Source organism: Balaenoptera musculus, chromosome 2 (genome assembly GCF_009873245.2).
Source record: "Balaenoptera musculus isolate JJ_BM4_2016_0621 chromosome 2, mBalMus1.pri.v3, whole genome shotgun sequence".
Classification (NCBI taxonomy): domain Eukaryota; kingdom Metazoa; phylum Chordata; class Mammalia; order Artiodactyla; family Balaenopteridae; genus Balaenoptera; species Balaenoptera musculus.
This window is the reverse complement of record NC_045786.1, coordinates 90,837,832-90,855,095: the sequence shown is the minus strand read 5'-3', so window position 1 is coordinate 90,855,095 and position 17,264 is coordinate 90,837,832. Positions and strand designations below refer to the sequence as shown.

Here is a 17,264-nt window from a genome sequence, read left to right as displayed (position 1 = left end):
GCTGCGGAATCCCACGTGGGTGGGGCTGGGCTCAGCAGGGGCGGGGCCGGCGAGGAGCCCAAGGGAAAAGGTGGCAGGCTCAGTTGCGAAAGCCCGCGGGCAGAGGTTTCACAGTTTTCACGAAGGCTTCGTGTGCGAGGCTGAGGGAATTGGGGTACCTCCCTCCTGCCTCGTCACTCATGATTCTGGAAGCTTCAGTGGGCTTTTCTCGGTTGCTGGTACCCGGAAAGGCAGCGGCTTCAGCTCCAGGGGCGGGTCCCAAGGGTCTTGTCGCAGCTCCGGGGCCGTTTGGCCTCCTGGTGTTGGGGGAGGGGCGAGGGAGGTGCTGCTCGCGCCTCCTTTTGCGCTTGCGCAACGGCCTCCGAGCCGGTAGGAGCGCGTGCGCGATGACGTGGACGTTTGATGCGCGCGCAGGCTCTTCAGCTGGAGCGGACACACGGTGTGCGAACCGAACAGAATAACCCGCCCCCAGCGGGATGTGAAGGACTCCGGGTGAGGCCGGCCACGCCCCGCACGGTAACTCTCGGGCCTGGGTGGAGGACGTCTCTTTAGTACTGGCCCGATTGGAGTTTTCCGAGAGTTTGAAGCTCTTGTGTATTTTCTATGGTGTCAGAAGCGTTCTGCTGAGCGATCTTCGCACGCTCCGGCCAGGCCAGGCCTTGCGCGGAGCCGCCTTTGGCGCGCGCCTGTGGTCTTCTGAGCGAGGCTGCGCATGTCACCTCGCGCGCGTCCCCGGCCTCACTTCCGCGTCGCGCCGCGAACTAACTGGGAACATCGACGCCAGCAAGAGGCCACGAGGCGGGCGGGGTGAGAAGCGCCCATGGCGCGGGCCTGCCCTCGCGTGCGTGGGGTGCCGCACCGCATGGTACGATCCGCGTGACGCCTTCCAGCCAGGCGTGGAGCTTTAGGTCGAGAGCCGTGCTTGTGCGCTTTGCCTTTTAGAGCTCAGGTCTCGGGGTTCCAAAACTGCTGACCTCGCTTTTCTAAGGAGCTGTGTGCAGCGTTTTGACACCTGTATAAAGCTCTCGCCCAGCATGTAATTTCCTGGCAGGTTGTTTGAAGCAAGACCGCGAGTTTAATAAAGAAGGAGGGCGAGGAAGTGAGCTGTATAGGAGTGGGAACTTGGTAAACAAAGGACCGGTGGTTCGTAAGTGCAGAAATGAGGGCGGGGAAAACAGGTGGGAAGAGCAGGTGTTATTTTCTTTTTCCCTCTGTGGGGCAGCTTTTGGCTAGTTCTCTGTTTGTGTGCCTTCCCGCTTCTATTTGTCAAGTAGGTCTCTGCCGTTAGCGGTAGGTGGGTCTGGGACAGAAATAAACCGCTCCGAGCACCAGTAACCAAAGTTGACGAATCTGCGTGCGAAGAGTATGGAGAAGTTAGGGATTATTTCACACTGGGTTGAGAGTAGGAAGTGGTAGTGTCATGATGTGAAGATTTTTGCTTTGCCTTCGGAACTCTGGAGATGCCTCCTCTGGCGAGGTTGGAAGCAGGGAGAGTGCAGGAGGTCTGAAAGGAAGGGTTACCAATGGCAGAACAACGTGAGTAACGAAAGTACTCTTCCTTCTGAGCGGAGACCACTCTCCCAGGGTTCGCGTCGCCGGGGCAGACACGTGGATCAAGAGAACTCTCGAGCCCACCCGCGCGCTGCCAGTGTGTGTTGTGAAGCTCTCCGGGCTTCTGCGGCAGAGTCCCTGGCAAATACTGCCTACTCTGCCTCTTTTTGGGCACGACGCCGCGGCTAGGCTGCAGGGAAAGTGCCTGGAGGTGGCGTGACGGCTGCTGGGAAGGGGGCTGGCCTGGGAGGGCCGGGCGGCTGGTTCTGTAGTCTCCACGGTAACAGAATGCGACTGGATCCTGCCGAGCGATCCGCGGGTTCCGGCCGGCGGCACGTGATCAGTCGAACTCCCCTTCCCCGGAAGAGCTTTCCTTGCGGCATTTTTTCACGTGGTTCTTGGCTAGCTGGCCTTTGCTGTTGGAAAGCGGTGATGTGGGCCCCGATAGTCGACGGCGACTGCAGTCCTCCGAGACTGGCAGGCGGCCTTTTCACTTCCAAGGGTATGGAGTGGGCGCTAGTGCTTCTTGCTGCTGTAGGGCTATGTTTCCAGCTGTTGTGTGAGTTGAGTGGGTTGGATGCGCTTTCCAGAAAACACATGCTTAGGATTTGAGAAAACTTAGTGCCCCAGGTACCTTGCCATACTTAATCCAAGGCAGGGTGGCCATTTGATTGCTGTCCGTTTCTGCCATAAATGTTAGTTCTTCAAATTCTACTTATGCAAATATTAGGGACCTGAGAGCTTTCTAACACCGAGTTGTAGTTAAGGGATCATTCCTAGGAATAGAAAATGCTCATGAAGCCAGCATTAACAAATGGTATTTGAGGAGAGAAGAGGAGGGGGGGCCTACTATCTTAGGTAAATGCAACTTTGTGCCTTAAAACCTAAAGCATTTCAGATAATATTTTGAAATTTACCTTTCAAATTTAGGGTTGTGGTGATGATAAAATGCCCAGGGTATAGTCTGGTCCAAAGTAAGCGCTTATTAAGAGATCGCGAGTACCATTTATTTAGTTATTAAAGTTAACTTAGTGACGATTAAGAACGGATAGTTGGCTCTTTTACTCTTTGCATCACTTGCTATCATATTTTCTGATTATTTTTGTGTGCAAATTATAGTTTTAAAAAGATTTTTCAAATTTCTGGGCTCGTATATTGGTGAATACTGAAATTCGAGTGAACCTATTCTCTTACAAATTTGAGTTTCAGAAACGTAAGCACACTGTTGTAGTGAATGATTATGTTAAGGAACAAACTACATCTTTGTGCTTACCGTACAGTAATGCATTTGTTGTATGAAAAGTTATGGTTATTTTTAGCAACTTTGGAAACATTCGGTTTAGGTTCGCCATCATTTGAATATTTTGTGTTTTTAAAGTAATCGTATTGATTTGGAATTTTAAATTGGCGTACTTTGGGGGGGGGCTAGTACCTCAATCATTGAATTAGGTAACTACCTAGTAAACCAGCTAGTGTATTTGGTAAGTTGTATGAGGGTTATGGCTTTAGTAGTTAAACATTTCCGAGAGAGGTCACTGGTGAAAAGATACTCAGAATAGGGACTCCGAAATTGTAGCAATTTACTTATGGAACTTGCCATGTTACCTGAAAACATTCTCTGCGAAATGGCATTTGTGTTTTGGTGTGTGAGTGCCTCTACCTTCAAAGCGCTGACATTTTCAGAATGTTAGAGTATTTCCCATCCACAACTAAACTTACCTCCTCTGGTCATTTTTATAGTTATTTTATTTAGATAACTGCTTGATCTTGAAAAGCTGAACTGAGATTTTTTTTTTGAACGTTAAGTTATATCTATGTACCAAAACTGTGGTCTTCCTTAATGCTTTCAGAGAGCCAAACACAGTGTATTTTTAGAATCTTGCTGGAAGGAGATTTACTGCTTCATGAGTAGCCTAGTTCTTCCTAAAGTAATTTGATTTTTGCAATTGGTTAAAGTTATCTTAGACTTTAGAGTGGTATTTGTGTGTCTGAAACAGCTAAGTTTGCTGAATTGACTATCCTTTCTTTAGAAAATCCGATATATATAGTATTCCAAAAGCATAGGCATATTGCTTATAGTGAAGTGAAATCTGTGCTTAAAGATTGTTGTGGAATAAAATTTTATTACTTGTTTGTAAACCAGTAGCAATGTATGGCTCAAGATAGAGATTGTTTTGTTCGTAAATTAGGTTTTTGGTTTTATACATTTTGATCAACTCCTGGAATAACTTGACTGGAGGATTAAAAAAAGACCTTATACAAATCAAAAGTCTGAAAGTTCTAACTTTTTTTTCTTCTTAATACACATTTTTACATTTATTAGTTACCTGTGTACAGAGTGCAGATAGGGCAGTCTGACTCTTCTGCACTTAATTTTTCTGTTTAGATGAAAGGAAAATTTTGAAATGTGTATATATAACGTAAGTATAAAGTTTACTTCAGTGAAGTCTCTAACACTAAACTGGATTTGTCAGTAGAATCTTTGATATTTCATAGATTAATTTTTAAAAGATAGTGATTGGTTAAAACTTCTTTGCCATAGTTTTACCTGTAAAAATGATCTGAAAATCAAGAATTTAATATTATAGAAGATAATGTTTAAGATATTCTGAACCCTATAATGTCTTCATAGGTTTGGGATAGCTAAAAAATTTTTTCAGATACTTCTTCGCTGCGTGCCATATTTAAATGCACTTCATGAGAGTGTTTTTGCATAATTGCTTACAAAAATAATTGATTTGTAACAAAATTTTGAGCTTTATGGACTAAATACAGGATTAGGAGTTTGTGTTATTTGATATATACACAATTTTAGAGGAATTGGTTTTTGTGAATTTTCTGAACTTTACTATTTTTATAAAGTCACTTTATTTGTGACTTCTCAGTCTGTTTAAATTTTGTTTTATCGGTCTCTGATAGGTGTTACTTAAACTTGGTAGTTTTAGGAAACCAATAAACCTAATTGCCTTAAGCCTGAGGAAGCTTTTGAAAAGAATCATTCTAAATTTTATCTCTCTCTTAAACTCCAAATCGGAGGAGAGATTCTTTTTTCATCTTTCCTGGGTATTAGTACAGTGGTGTCAGAAAGTGAGTTTCTATTTTCACATTTAGCCATAATACAAAAAAATAGCCAACCTTTTTTGAAGCCTTGATTTTTAAAATATTCTCAGGCTAATGAATATTTTAAGTTTTGGAGCCCCCCCCTTTTTTGGGGGGGGCGGTCATGTGACCAGCCCTGTAAGAAGATGTGAAATTCAGATCAGGTGCTTTTGCTGCTTGTTAGTAGTTCTGATGAAAAGTAAAATTAGACTTACAATGAGGAGCACCAATAAGTGGCTCAATTTGATTAGTCAAAATTACTGACCCACTTTAAACAGATGTAGTGATGTAACATTTTCCTTTTTTGTATAAAAGCTAATTGGTGATAGCTTTACATCTTGTAGAATATTTAGGTAATTTATTTTAGCACATCACGTTAGTTGAATGTAACAATCTGAGATTTCTTTAAAACATTTTATTGAGATAGAATTCACATAACATAAAATTCACCATTTTAAAGGATACATTTAAGTGGTTTTTAGTTCCTGAACATTTCGGTCACTCCCAAAAGAAACCCCATACCAATTAGCAATTGTCCCAGTTATTCCTCTCCCTTTTCACTGTCAACTATGGATCTACTTTCTGTAGATTTACCTGTTCTGGACATTTCATGTAAATGGAATCATACGATATATGTGGCGTTTTTCTTGTAACTTTTATGAGTTAACTAATTTAGTTTTTTTTTTAATTGGTTGTATGTTTACAAGATACAAAATTTAGAAAGTGTCAGAATATGTATTCTTCCAGCCACCCTGTTTTCCCTTGATAAAGCCAATACTACCAGTTCCTTTTTTGACTTTACAGATAGTCTGTGTCAAGCAAATACATACATACTGGGTTTTTTCTTTGGCTTTTTCTTTGTTTAAACTTTATAGAAGTATGTAGCATAATCTACAATTCTTTTGAACTTTATGCTCTTAATATATCTTGTAGATAATTTTGTATGAGTCCATAAAGTTTATAATTCTTTTCTAGCTGCAGAATATTCCACTCTGTCATTGTACCACCATTTATCACTGGTGTGTATGCTTGTATTTGCACACATGTATATAAGATAAAGTCCTAGAAGAACTACTGTTTCATGGGATGTATGCATTTGTACTTTTGATATTTTCATGTTATCCTCTTAGATTCTGTCATCTTACACTCTCAGCAGCTGGTTAGATGAGAATGCTGGTTGACGTACACCCTTTACAACACCTCTGCCAAACTTTGATTTTTGCCGTTCTGATAGGGTAAAAACAGTATTTTAGGGCGACTTTAATTTCCTCTATTGCGAGACTATGTACGTTTTCATAACCATTTGCTTTTCCTATTCTTTGTCCATTTTTCTGTTAGATTTTTTGTCTTGTTGATTTGTATAAAAAGATCCCTTTTGATATTAGGGAAATGAGTTCTTTATGATATGAGTTGCAAATATAGTTTTCCAGTTAGGCATTTGTTTTTTATTTTGCGTGGATGGTTTTTGTCATGTTAAAAACAAATTTACATGATTTTGAATTTGTCAAAAATTCTGTAGTCTTATTGACTTCTAGGTTTTGTGTCCTGCTTATTATCAAAAAGCTTTTCTCAAAGATTTCTTTAAGAATTAAAAAATAATTACACTGAGACGGGGTGGGGTGGGATTTAAATGTTTGGTCTGTCTGGAATTTTTTTCAGTGTAAGGTCTGAGGTGTGGAGCCAACTGTTTCTTTCCTAGTAAGTTCCAGTGATTTGTCATGGTTTCTTTAAATGTATGTACTAACAAGTTAAATAGCTTTTTACTTATGTATGAACTCATGCCAGTACCATAATAAGAGTTGATCCTATACAAAGATAACATGTAAATTTGTTAATTTTTACTCATCTCAGGAGAACTTGCTGTGTAATGGAATCCTCTGGCAAATTAATTCATTAAGTATCAGGATGCTTTTAAAATAAAAATAACTTTCCAACTTAATCTCTTTAAGTCTGTATACTTTTCTAAAAACTAAGGCATTTATTTTATTTTTAAATTAATTAATTAATTTTTTTGGCTGCGTTGGGTCTTCGTTGCTGCACGCAGGCTTTCTCTAGTTGTGGTGAGCAGGGGCTACTCTTCGTTTTGGTGTGCGGGCTTCTCATTGCAGTGGCTTCTCTCGTTGCAGAGCACGGGCTCTAGGTGCGCGGGCTTCAGTAGTTGCAGCATGCAGGCCCTGTAGTTGCAGCATGTGGGCCCTTAGAGCACACGGGCTTCAGTAGTTGTGGCGCTTGGGCTTAGTAGTTGTGGCGCTTGGGCTCAGTAGTTGTGGCACACGGGCTTGGTTGCTCTGTGGCAAGTGGGATCTTCCCCGACTAGGAATCTTCCCTTGCATTGGCAGGCAGATTCTTAACCACTGTGCCACCAGGGAAGTTCCAAGTCTGTATACTTTTATACTTTCATGTAGTTTTTCTAAAATGAATCTACACTTTTTGTTTTTATGTGAGATTGTAGTATGTATAGTGAATTATTGGAGGATTGGGATATGAGTAATTTAACTAATTAGATTAAAATGAACTTTAAAAAGATAATCAAATATTCCAGAATCAGTATCTTCACAGTGATTGAGAGAAAGGTAGAAGCAAAGTCTTAGAAGAATTTAGGAATGTATTTTGGGGGTAATGTAATCATTCTTGTATTTTTGTTAACAAAATAAATGTTCACTTGATTAAAGTGTTTCTTTGCTTGTTTTTTAGGCTGGGAAGGCCATTGTGATTATGTGGTAACTATAGTTATCTTACTACTGATTTTCCCACTGGAATCATGGAGGAGAAACAGCAGATTATATTGGCTAATCAAGATGGTGGGACAGTGGCAGGAGCAGCACCTACCTTCTTTGTCATCCTAAAACAGCCAGGAAATGGCAAAACTGATCAAGGAATTTTGGTTACTAATCGGGATGCCTGTGCTTTGGCTAGCAGTGTTTCATCACCAGGAAAATCTAAGGGAAAGATTTGCCTTCCAGCTGATTGTACTGTAGGAGGAATCACTGTCACCTTGGATAACAATAGTATGTGGAATGAATTCTATCATCGAAGCACAGAGATGATCCTGACCAAACAGGGAAGACGCATGTTTCCTTACTGTCGTTATTGGATAACAGGTTTAGATTCAAATATGAAATATATCCTCGTCATGGATATATCTCCTGTGGATAACCATCGTTATAAATGGAATGGTCGCTGGTGGGAGCCCAGTGGGAAGGCTGAGCCCCATGTTTTGGGTAGGGTTTTTATTCATCCAGAATCTCCTTCCACAGGTCATTATTGGATGCATCAACCAGTATCTTTCTATAAACTCAAACTTACCAACAATACACTGGACCAAGAAGGGCATATTATCTTGCACTCTATGCATCGCTACCTGCCGAGGCTTCATTTGGTGCCTGCAGAGAAGGCTACCGAAGTGATACAATTAAATGGCCCTGGTGTCCACACTTTTACCTTCCCACAGACTGAATTCTTTGCAGTAACAGCTTATCAAAACATTCAGATTACCCAGTTGAAAATAGATTACAATCCATTTGCTAAAGGCTTCCGGGATGATGGGCTGAATAGTAAGCCCCAGAGAGATGGAAAGCAAAAGAACAACTCTGACCAGGAAGGGAATAGTGTTCCCAGTTCTCCTGGTCAACGGGTCCGTCTTACAGAAGGTGAGGGGTCAGAGATACAGCTAACTGATTCGGATCCTTTATTGAGGGGTCATGAAGCATCATGCAAGGGTTTGGAGAAGCCTTCCCTTAATGTAAAACGAGACTTTCTAGGTTTCATGGATATTGATTCAGCACTTGGTGAAGTTCCTCATTTGAAGCAAGAGGTTTCTGAAAGGTAGGTAACAGATTTTCTGTTCTTAGAGATAAAAGGAAGGTTTGAATTTAAAATACTGATTGTGTGGACTGCTGACTTTAGACATTGATAAATGCAAGCCGCTATAAAATATACCACAGTTGCTTTTACATTCTGTGAAGTGACAGTTCATTTTTCTGTAATGAATATTGATTGGGTTCACAATCCAGAATTGTAGGCGAATTAGATGACTTATCAGAATGGGGACCTTAGATTTAGATTTTAGGCTTAGACTTTTGTTAATCATGTGTGGCTGTTCCTTGCTAATATATATAGAAGACTTTTAAAAAATATTGAAATATAGTTGGCGTACAGTATGTATAGACAACTCTTGATTGATTGGGGAAGGGAAAAGAATGACCCCCAAATCATAACTGAAACAGAACTTATCCAGTGAGGCACAGAAGAGATTTAAAGTAAAGTTGTTTATATGTAGTACGTAAGAATTTTGTGCCCTGTGGACATCCTAATCCATAAATTGCCTAAGAAATAAGCTGAAGGTTATTACATGTAAAATAGCATGATATACTCTTATGTTTTTTAAATCTGAACTTGTGTTATTTATTTATTTTTATCAAAGTCTTTATGTTTTTAGAGCAATTTTAGGTTTGCAGCAAAATTGAGAGGAAAGTACAGAGATTTCCCATACAGCCCCTGCCTCCACACATGCATAGCCATTCCCATTAGCAACATTCTCCACCAGAGTGGTACATTTGTGTCAATTGATGAACCTATATTGACGCATCATAATCACCCAAAGTCTGTAGATTACATAAGGGTTCATTGTTGGTGATATACATTCTGTGGGTTTGGACAAATATGTAATGACATGTATCCACCCTCATAGTATCATACAGAGTATTTTCATTGCCCTAGAAATCCTCTATTCTCCACCTGTTAATTCCCCTTCCCCTTCACATCTGGCAACCTTTTACCTTTTTATTATCTCACTGCTTTGCCTTGTCCAGAATTTCATATAGTTGGAATTATACAGTATGTAGCCTTCTCAAATTAGCTTCTTTCACTTAGTAATATGTATGTAAGGTTCCTTCATGTCTATTCATGGCTTGATAGCACATTTTTTTTCAGTGCTGAATAATATTTCCTTGTTTGGTTGTACCAGTTCATTTATTCATTCACCTCCTGAAGGACATCTTGGGTGCTTCCCAGGTTTGGCAATTATGAATAAAGCTGCCATGAACTTCCATGTCCAAGTCTTCAGTTCATTTGGGTATATACCAAAGAGCGTGGTCACTAGATCGTATGGTAACAGTGATGTTTAGATTTATAAGAAACTGCCAGACTCTTCCAAAGTGGCTGTACCATTTTGCAGAAATGAGAGTTCTTGTTGCTCTGCATCCTTGTCAGCACTTGGTGTTGTCAGTTTTCTGGATTTTGGCCTTTCTAATAGGTGTGTAGTAGTAGTATCTTGTTTAAATTTGCCTTTCCCTGATGACACGATGTGGTGCATCTTTTCATATGCTAATTTGCCATCTGTATGTCATCTTTGGTGTCTGTTAAGGTCTTTGGCCCATTTTCTAATCAGATTGTTTTACTGTTGTCTTAAGAGTTCCTTATATATTTTGGTGTTTTTTGGGCTGCCTTGGGTCTTAGTTGTGGCATGCGGGATCGTCGTTGCAGCGCGCGGGCTTCTCTCTACTTGTGGCGCACGAGCTGCAGAGTGCATGGGCTCAGTAGTTGCTGTGTGCAGGCTTAGTTGCCCCGTGGCATGTGGGATCTTAGTTCCCCGACCAGGGATCGAACCCGTGTCCCCTGCATTGGAAGGTGGATTCTTAAGGACCACCAGGGAAGTCCCAGTTCCTTGTATATTTTGGATAACATGTGTTTTGCAAATATTTTCTCCTAGTCTGTGGTCTGTCTTCTCATTCTCTTGTTGTTGTCTTTCACAAAGCAGTTTATTATTTTAATGAAGTTCAGCCTATCAATGATTTCCTTCATGGATCATGCCTTTGATTTCATATCTAAAAAGTCACTGCCATATTTAAGGTCATGTAGGTTTTCTCTTACGTTATCTTTTAGGATCCTTATAGTTCTGTGTTTTACATTTTGGTTTATGATCCATTTTGTATTAATTTATGTGAAAGTTGGAAGGTCTGCGTCTAGATTCATTTCTTTGCATGTGGATGTCCTGCTGTTCCAGCACCATTTGTTGAGAAGACTCTCTTTGCTCCATTGTACTGTCCTTGCTCCTTTGTCAAAGATCAGTTGACTCTATTTATGTGAGTCTATTTGTGGGCTCTCTAGTCTGTTCCACTGACCTATTTGTTCTTTCACCAGTATTACACTGATTTGATTACTGTAGCTTTTTAAGTAAGTCTTGAACCTGGGTAGTGTTAGCCCTCCAACTTTGTTCTCCTTCAATATTGTGTTGGCTGTTCTGGGTCTTTTTCTTCTCTATATAGACTTGAGAATCAGTTCATCAATATCTATAAAATGACTTGCTGGGATTTTGATTTTGGTTGCATTGAATCTATAGATCAAGTTGGGAAGAACTGACATCTTAACTGTATTGAGTCTTCCTATTCATGAACACTGACTGTCTCTCCATTTATTTAGTTCTTTAATTTTTTGCATCAGAGTATTGTCATTTTCCCCATATTGATCTTGCACATATTAGATTTATACCTCAGTATTTCACTATTTGGGGGTGATAATGTAAATGGTATTGTTTTTTTTAACTTCAAATTCCACTTGTTCTCTGTTGATATATAGGGAAGCAATTGACTTTGATACTTTATCCTTGTATTCTGCAACCTTGCTATAATCACTTATTAGTTCCAGAAGTTTTTTGGAGATTCTTTTGGATTTTCTACCTAGACGATCATGTGATTCATGAACAAGACAGTTTTCTTTCTCTCAAATCTGTATTCCTTTATTTCCTTTTCTTGTCCTATTGCATTCACTAGGACTTTCAGTATGATGCTGAAAAGGAGCAATGAGAGGTGACATCCTTGCCTTGTTTCTGATCTTAGTGGGAAAGTTTCTAGTTTCTCACCATTAAGTATGATGTTTGTTTTAGGTTTTTTGTAGATATTCTTTTTTTTGGCCGTACCTTGCCGTATGCGGGATCTTAGTTTCCTTTGTAGATATTCTTGATTAAGTTGAGGAAGTTCCCTTCTATTGCTGATTTACTGAGAGTTTTTATCATGGATGGGTGTTGCATATTGTCAAATGCTTTTTCTGAATCTGTTGATATCATGTGACTTTTTTTTTCTTTTTTGGTTTATTGATGTGATGGATTATGTTAATTGATTTTTGAATGAACCAACCTCGTATACCTGGGATGAATCCCGCATGGTCGTGGTGTATAATTCTTTTTATATGTTTTATTTGATTTGCTTGTATTTTGTTGAGGATTTTTGCATTTCTGATTTTGAGGAATAATGGTCTGCAGTTGTCTTGTAATGTCTTTGTCTGGTTTTGGGATTGGGGTTATGCTGGCTTCATAGAAGGAGTCAGGAAGTATTGCCACTACTCCATCTTCTGAAAGAGATTGTAGAGAATTGGTATCATTTCTTTCTCATATGTTTGGGAAATTTTACCAGTGAACCCATCTGGGCCTGGTGCTTTCTGTTTTGGAACCTTATTGATTCAATTTCTTAAATAAATATAGGCCTATTTTGATTGTTTCTTGTGTGAGCTTTGGAAGATTGTGTTTTTCAAGGAATTGGCTCATTTTATCTAGGGTATCAAATTTGTTGGCATAAAATTGTTCATATATTCCTTTATTATTCTTTTGATGTCCATGGGATCTGTAGTGGTGTCCCTCTTTTTCTTTTTTTAAATTAAATTTATTTTATTATTTATTTTGGTTGCACCAGGTCTTAGTTGCGGCTGGTGGTCTCCTTAGTTGTGGCATGCAAACTCATAGTAGCGCTATGCATGTGGGATCTAGTTCCCTGACTAGGGATCGAACCCACGTCCCCTGCATTGGAAGGTGGATTTTTAACCACTGTGCCACCAGGGAAGTCCTCCCTCTTTTTATTTCTGATAATAGTAATTTGTGTCTTCTCTCTTTTTTCCTTAGCCTGGCTAGAGGCTTATTGATTTTTTTTATTGATCTTTGAAAAGATCAATTAAAAAAATCAATAAAAAGTTTAAAAAATCAGCTTTTGGTTTTATTGATTTTTATCTACTGATTTTTCTGTTTTCAATTTCATTGATTTCTGCCCTGATTCTTATTTCTTTTCTGCTGCTCACTTTGGATTTAATTTGCTCTTCTTTTTCTAATTTCCTAAGGTGGAAACTTAGATTATTGATTTTAGATCTTCCTTCTTTTCTAATATATGCGTTCAGTGCTATGTTTCTTTGTAAGCACTGCTTTCTCTGTGTCCCACAAATTTTGATAAATTGTATTTATATTTTCACTTAGTTCAGAATATTTAAAAATTTCTCTCGAGATTTTTTCTTTGACCCATGTGTTATTTAGAAGTGTGTCGTTTAATCAGTTACTTTGGGATTTTCGTTATTTTTCTGTCAGTGATTTCTAGTTTAATTTCATTACAGTCTTTTAAGTTTTTTAAGATGTGTTTTATGGTCCAGAATGTGGTTTAGCTTGGTGACTGTTCCATGTTAACTTGAGAAGAATGTGTATTCTGCTGTTGTTGAAGTAGTCTATACATGTCAATTATATCTAGTTAATTGATGGCTTAACTGAATTCCATTATGTCCTTACTGACTTTCTTCCTGCTGGACCTGTCCATTCTGATGTGTTTCAGTCTCTGATAGTAGATTCATCCGTTTCTCCTTGCATTTCTTTTAGTTTTTGCCTCATGTAGGTTGATACTCTGTTTTGGGGCACATATACGTTAAGGATTGTTATGTCTTCTTGGAGGATTGACCCTTTATCATTATGTAACGTCCTTCATTATCCCTGATAACTTTCATTACTTTTAAGTCTATTCTGTCTGAAATTAAAATAGCTACTCCTGCTTTTTGTTGATTAGTATTAGCATGATATATTTTTCTCTATCCATTTACTTTGAATTTTTATGTGTCTTTATATTTAAAGTGGGTTTTAAAGATAATATGTAATTGGGTCTTGTTTTTTTTTTAATTTTTAATTTTATTTATTTATTTATTTAGTTTTGGCTGTGTTGGGTCTTCATTTCTGTGCGAGGGCTTTCTCTAGTTGCAGCAAGCGGGGGCCACTCTTCATTGCGGTGCACGGGCCTCTCACTGTCGTGGCCTCTCTTGTTGAGGAGCGCAGGCTCAATAGTTGTGGCTCACGGGCCTAGTTGCTCCGTGGCATGTGGGATCTTCCCAGACCAGGGCTCGAACCCGTGTCCCCTGCATTAGCAGGCAGATTCTCAACCACTGCGCCACCAGGGAAGCCCTTGTTTTTTTTTAAAATTTATTTTATTTATTTATTTTTGGCTGTGTTGGGTCTTCGTTGCTGTGCGCGGGCTTTCTCTAGTTACGGCAAGCGGGGGCTACTCTTCGTTGCAGTGTGCGGGCTTCTCATTGCAGTGGCTTCTCTTTGCAGAGCATGGGCTCTAGGTGCTTGGGCTTCAGTAGTTGTGGCACATGGGCTCAGTAGTTGTGGCTTGTGGGCTCTAGAGCACAGGCTCAGTAGTTGTGGTGCACGGGCTTAGTTGCTCTGTGGCATGTGAGATCTACCCAGACCGGGGATCGAACCCGTGTCCCCTGCATTGGCAGGTGGATTCTTAACCACTGTGCCACCAGGGAAGCCCTGGGTCTTGTTTTTTGATCCATTCTGACTGGTGCATTTAGACTGTTGACATTCAAAATGATTATTGAAATAGTTGGATTAATATCTACCATATTTGTTACAGTTTTTCTTTTGTCCTTGTTCTTTGTTTCTATTTTTGTTTTCCACTCTTTATTTGCCTTTTGTGGTTTTAGTTGAGCGTTTTATATGATTTGGTTTTCTTTCTCTTCTTAGCATATCAGTTATACTTTAACTCTTTTTAGTGGTTACTCTATGGTTTGAATATACATTTACAACTTAACCCAAGTCCATTTTCAGATAACACTATATTGGTTCACAGGTAGTTGGTAAATACTCTCTCCTGTTCTTTGTATCACTGTCATCATTCATTTCATTTATGTATAAATATGTATATGTGATATATACGTAAGTAATCAAACGTATTGTTGCTATTATTTTGAACAAATTGTTACCTGTTAGACCAACTAAGAACAACAACAAAAGAAAGGTTTTATTTTGCATTCACTTATTTCTTCCTTGTTCTTTATGGAGATCTGAGTTTGACCTGTGTTATTTTACATTTGTCTGAAGAACTTCTTTTAATATTTCTTGCAAGTCAGATCAACTGGCAACAAATTCTGTTAATTTTTGTTTCTGAAAGTCTTTATTTCTCCTTTAATTTTGCAGGGTACAGAATTCTAGGTTGGTGTTTTACTCTCTGAATACTTATAATATTTCACTCTTTTTGATTCTGTGGTTTCTGAGGAGAAGTTGGATAGAATTCTTATCTTTGTTCCTCTGTAGGTAAGGTGTTTTTTCCTCTGGCTTCTTTTAGTATATTTTATTTACCTTTGATTTTCTGCAGTTTAAAAATGGCACCACTACATACAGTCTTTTGGTAGTTACCCTTCTTGGTGTTCTGTGAGCTTCTGGTTCTGTGGTTTGATGTCTGACATTAATTTGGGGAAATCTCAGTCATCATTGTTTTAAATATTTCTTCTGTTCCTCTCTTTTTCTGATACTCATATTATGCGTATGTTGCATCTTTTGTAGTTGTCCCACAGTCCTTGGATATTCTGTTCTTTTCAGCCTTTGTTTTCTTTCCTTTTCAGTTTTGGAGGTTTCTGTTGCTATATCTTCAAGCTCAGAGATTGTTTCCTCAGCCGTGTCTAGTCTACTAATAAGCCCATCAAAGGCATTCTTCATTTCTTTTACCATGTTTTTGATCTTTAGCATCTCTTTTTGTTTTTCTTAGGATTTTCATTTCTCTGCTTACATTGCACGTCTGTTCTTGCATGTTGTCTCTTTATTTATTAGAATCCTCAGTATGTTAATCATAGTTATAAATTCCCAGTCTGGTAATTTCAGCATCCCAGTATGATAATTTTGATGATTGCTCTGTCTTCAAATTGTGTTTTTTTGCCTTTTAGTATGCTTTGTAATTTTTTCTTGACAGCTGGACATGATGTCTTAGGTAAAAGGAAGTGCTGTAAATAGGCCTTTAATAATGTTATGGTAAGGCATGGATGTGAGGGAAAGGGAAGTGTTCTTTAGTCCTATGGTTAGGTCTCAGTTTTTTAATGAGTCTGTGCCTCTGGACTGTGAACTTCACAAGTACTTCTCATATTCTTTCTTGCCCCCTTAAGTTGGACAGGATTGGCTAGAGTAGGCTGGAGTTGGATATTTCTTTTCCCCAGGTCAGTTAGGCTCTGATAAAACCCACCAAGTTAGACTCTGGTTAACTAATTTTTCCAGAGGTTAGGCTTTGTTGTTAAAAGTAACAGACTGACGCCCCCGGCCCAGGATTTTTCTCACGAGGGAATATTTACTGTGAGAACCTAGTCTAGGTCCTGGTGGAAAACTTACAGAAATGTGGGAGCACCCCTATAACTGGGTACCCCTGGAGTTTTAAACCCAGGCTTGTCTACATTGAGCCTTCAGCAACTCCAGTTACAGTTCAGGTTTTTCTACCCTGGCACTGGTTCCCAAGGTGGTTTCCATTGTCAGTTACTGCTCTAACCATGATCCCCTGTATCCACCTGACTGTTTTCAGCAGTTTGCACTGTACTCTCACTGTCTCTCTTTCTCTCTCCTTTTTTTTTTTTAAATAGAGAAGCCTGTGTGAAACCTGGCTTGTTTCTTTTCTTTCCTTTTCTTTGTTTCTTTTTAAAAAATATTTATTTATTTATTTGGCTGTGTTGGTTCTTAGTTGCAGCATGTGGGCTCTTTGTTGCAGTGCACAGGCTTAGTTTCCCTGCAGCATGTGGGATCTTAGTTCCCTGACCAGGGATGGAACCCGCGTCCCCTGTGTTGGAAGGTGGATTTTTAACCACTGGACCACCAGGGAAGTCTCCTCACTGTCTCTTATGGATTCAAAAGAGTTGTTGATTTTTCAGTCCGTTTAACTTTTCACTTGTTAGGACATAGTGGCTATTTCTAAACTCCTTACATGTGCAGCTGGAAACTTGCCTTATTTGAATGTTAAAACCCAAGTTCGGTAGAAGTATATCCCAGCCCAGTACTTTTCTTTTACCTTCCTTTTCTCACTTAATTCATATCCCATTAACAGCTACTATTCTTTGAGTTTGGAATCCCCACATTCATGAGTTCCCCGACTTGTTTATGGGAAAGTTAGTGCTTTGCTATTTTCTAAGGGTTGTTGACAGGTGGAGTGGATGTTACTCAAGCAGTGAACAGGTTTTTCTTTTATTCTGTCAAGGGGGAAAGTGGTTTTCAGTTTATGCTTTTCACTGTGGTTTTGTTTTTGTTTTTTGGCAGTTGCAACTAGAGGATGCCACCCAGTGTGTAATCATCTTGATTACCCAGTACAATTAAAAAAAATTGAAACACTTCAACACCAGTATTTTTTTGAATTGATTTTATTGAAGGACAGTTGATTTGGTGTTTAATTTCTGTTGTACAGCAAAGCGATTCAGTTATATATGTACATTCTTTTTCACATTCTTTTCTATTATGGTTTATCACAGGACATTGAATATACAGTGCTATCCAGTGGGACCTTGTTGTTTATCCATTCTGTACATAATAGTTTGCATGTGCTACTCCCAAACTCCCAATC

General features: G+C 39.3%; 1 protein-coding gene across 14 annotated transcripts in view; it reads left to right on the top strand.

Annotated features, from left to right (window-relative positions):
- Nucleotides 1-17,264, top strand: part of MGA (MAX dimerization protein MGA) — a 158,730-nt gene that overhangs the window by 62,801 nt on the left and 78,665 nt on the right. For 11 of the 14 annotated variants that reach the window (XM_036845107.1, XM_036845116.1, XM_036845115.1 and 8 more), the window contains exon 2: nt 7,345-8,475. In XM_036845107.1, the coding sequence (XP_036701002.1) occupies nt 7,412-8,475 (1,064 nt within the window). In that variant the 5' untranslated portion in view covers nt 7,345-7,411. The other 3 variants (XM_036845106.1, XM_036845110.1, XM_036845111.1) reach the window with 3 other exon arrangements.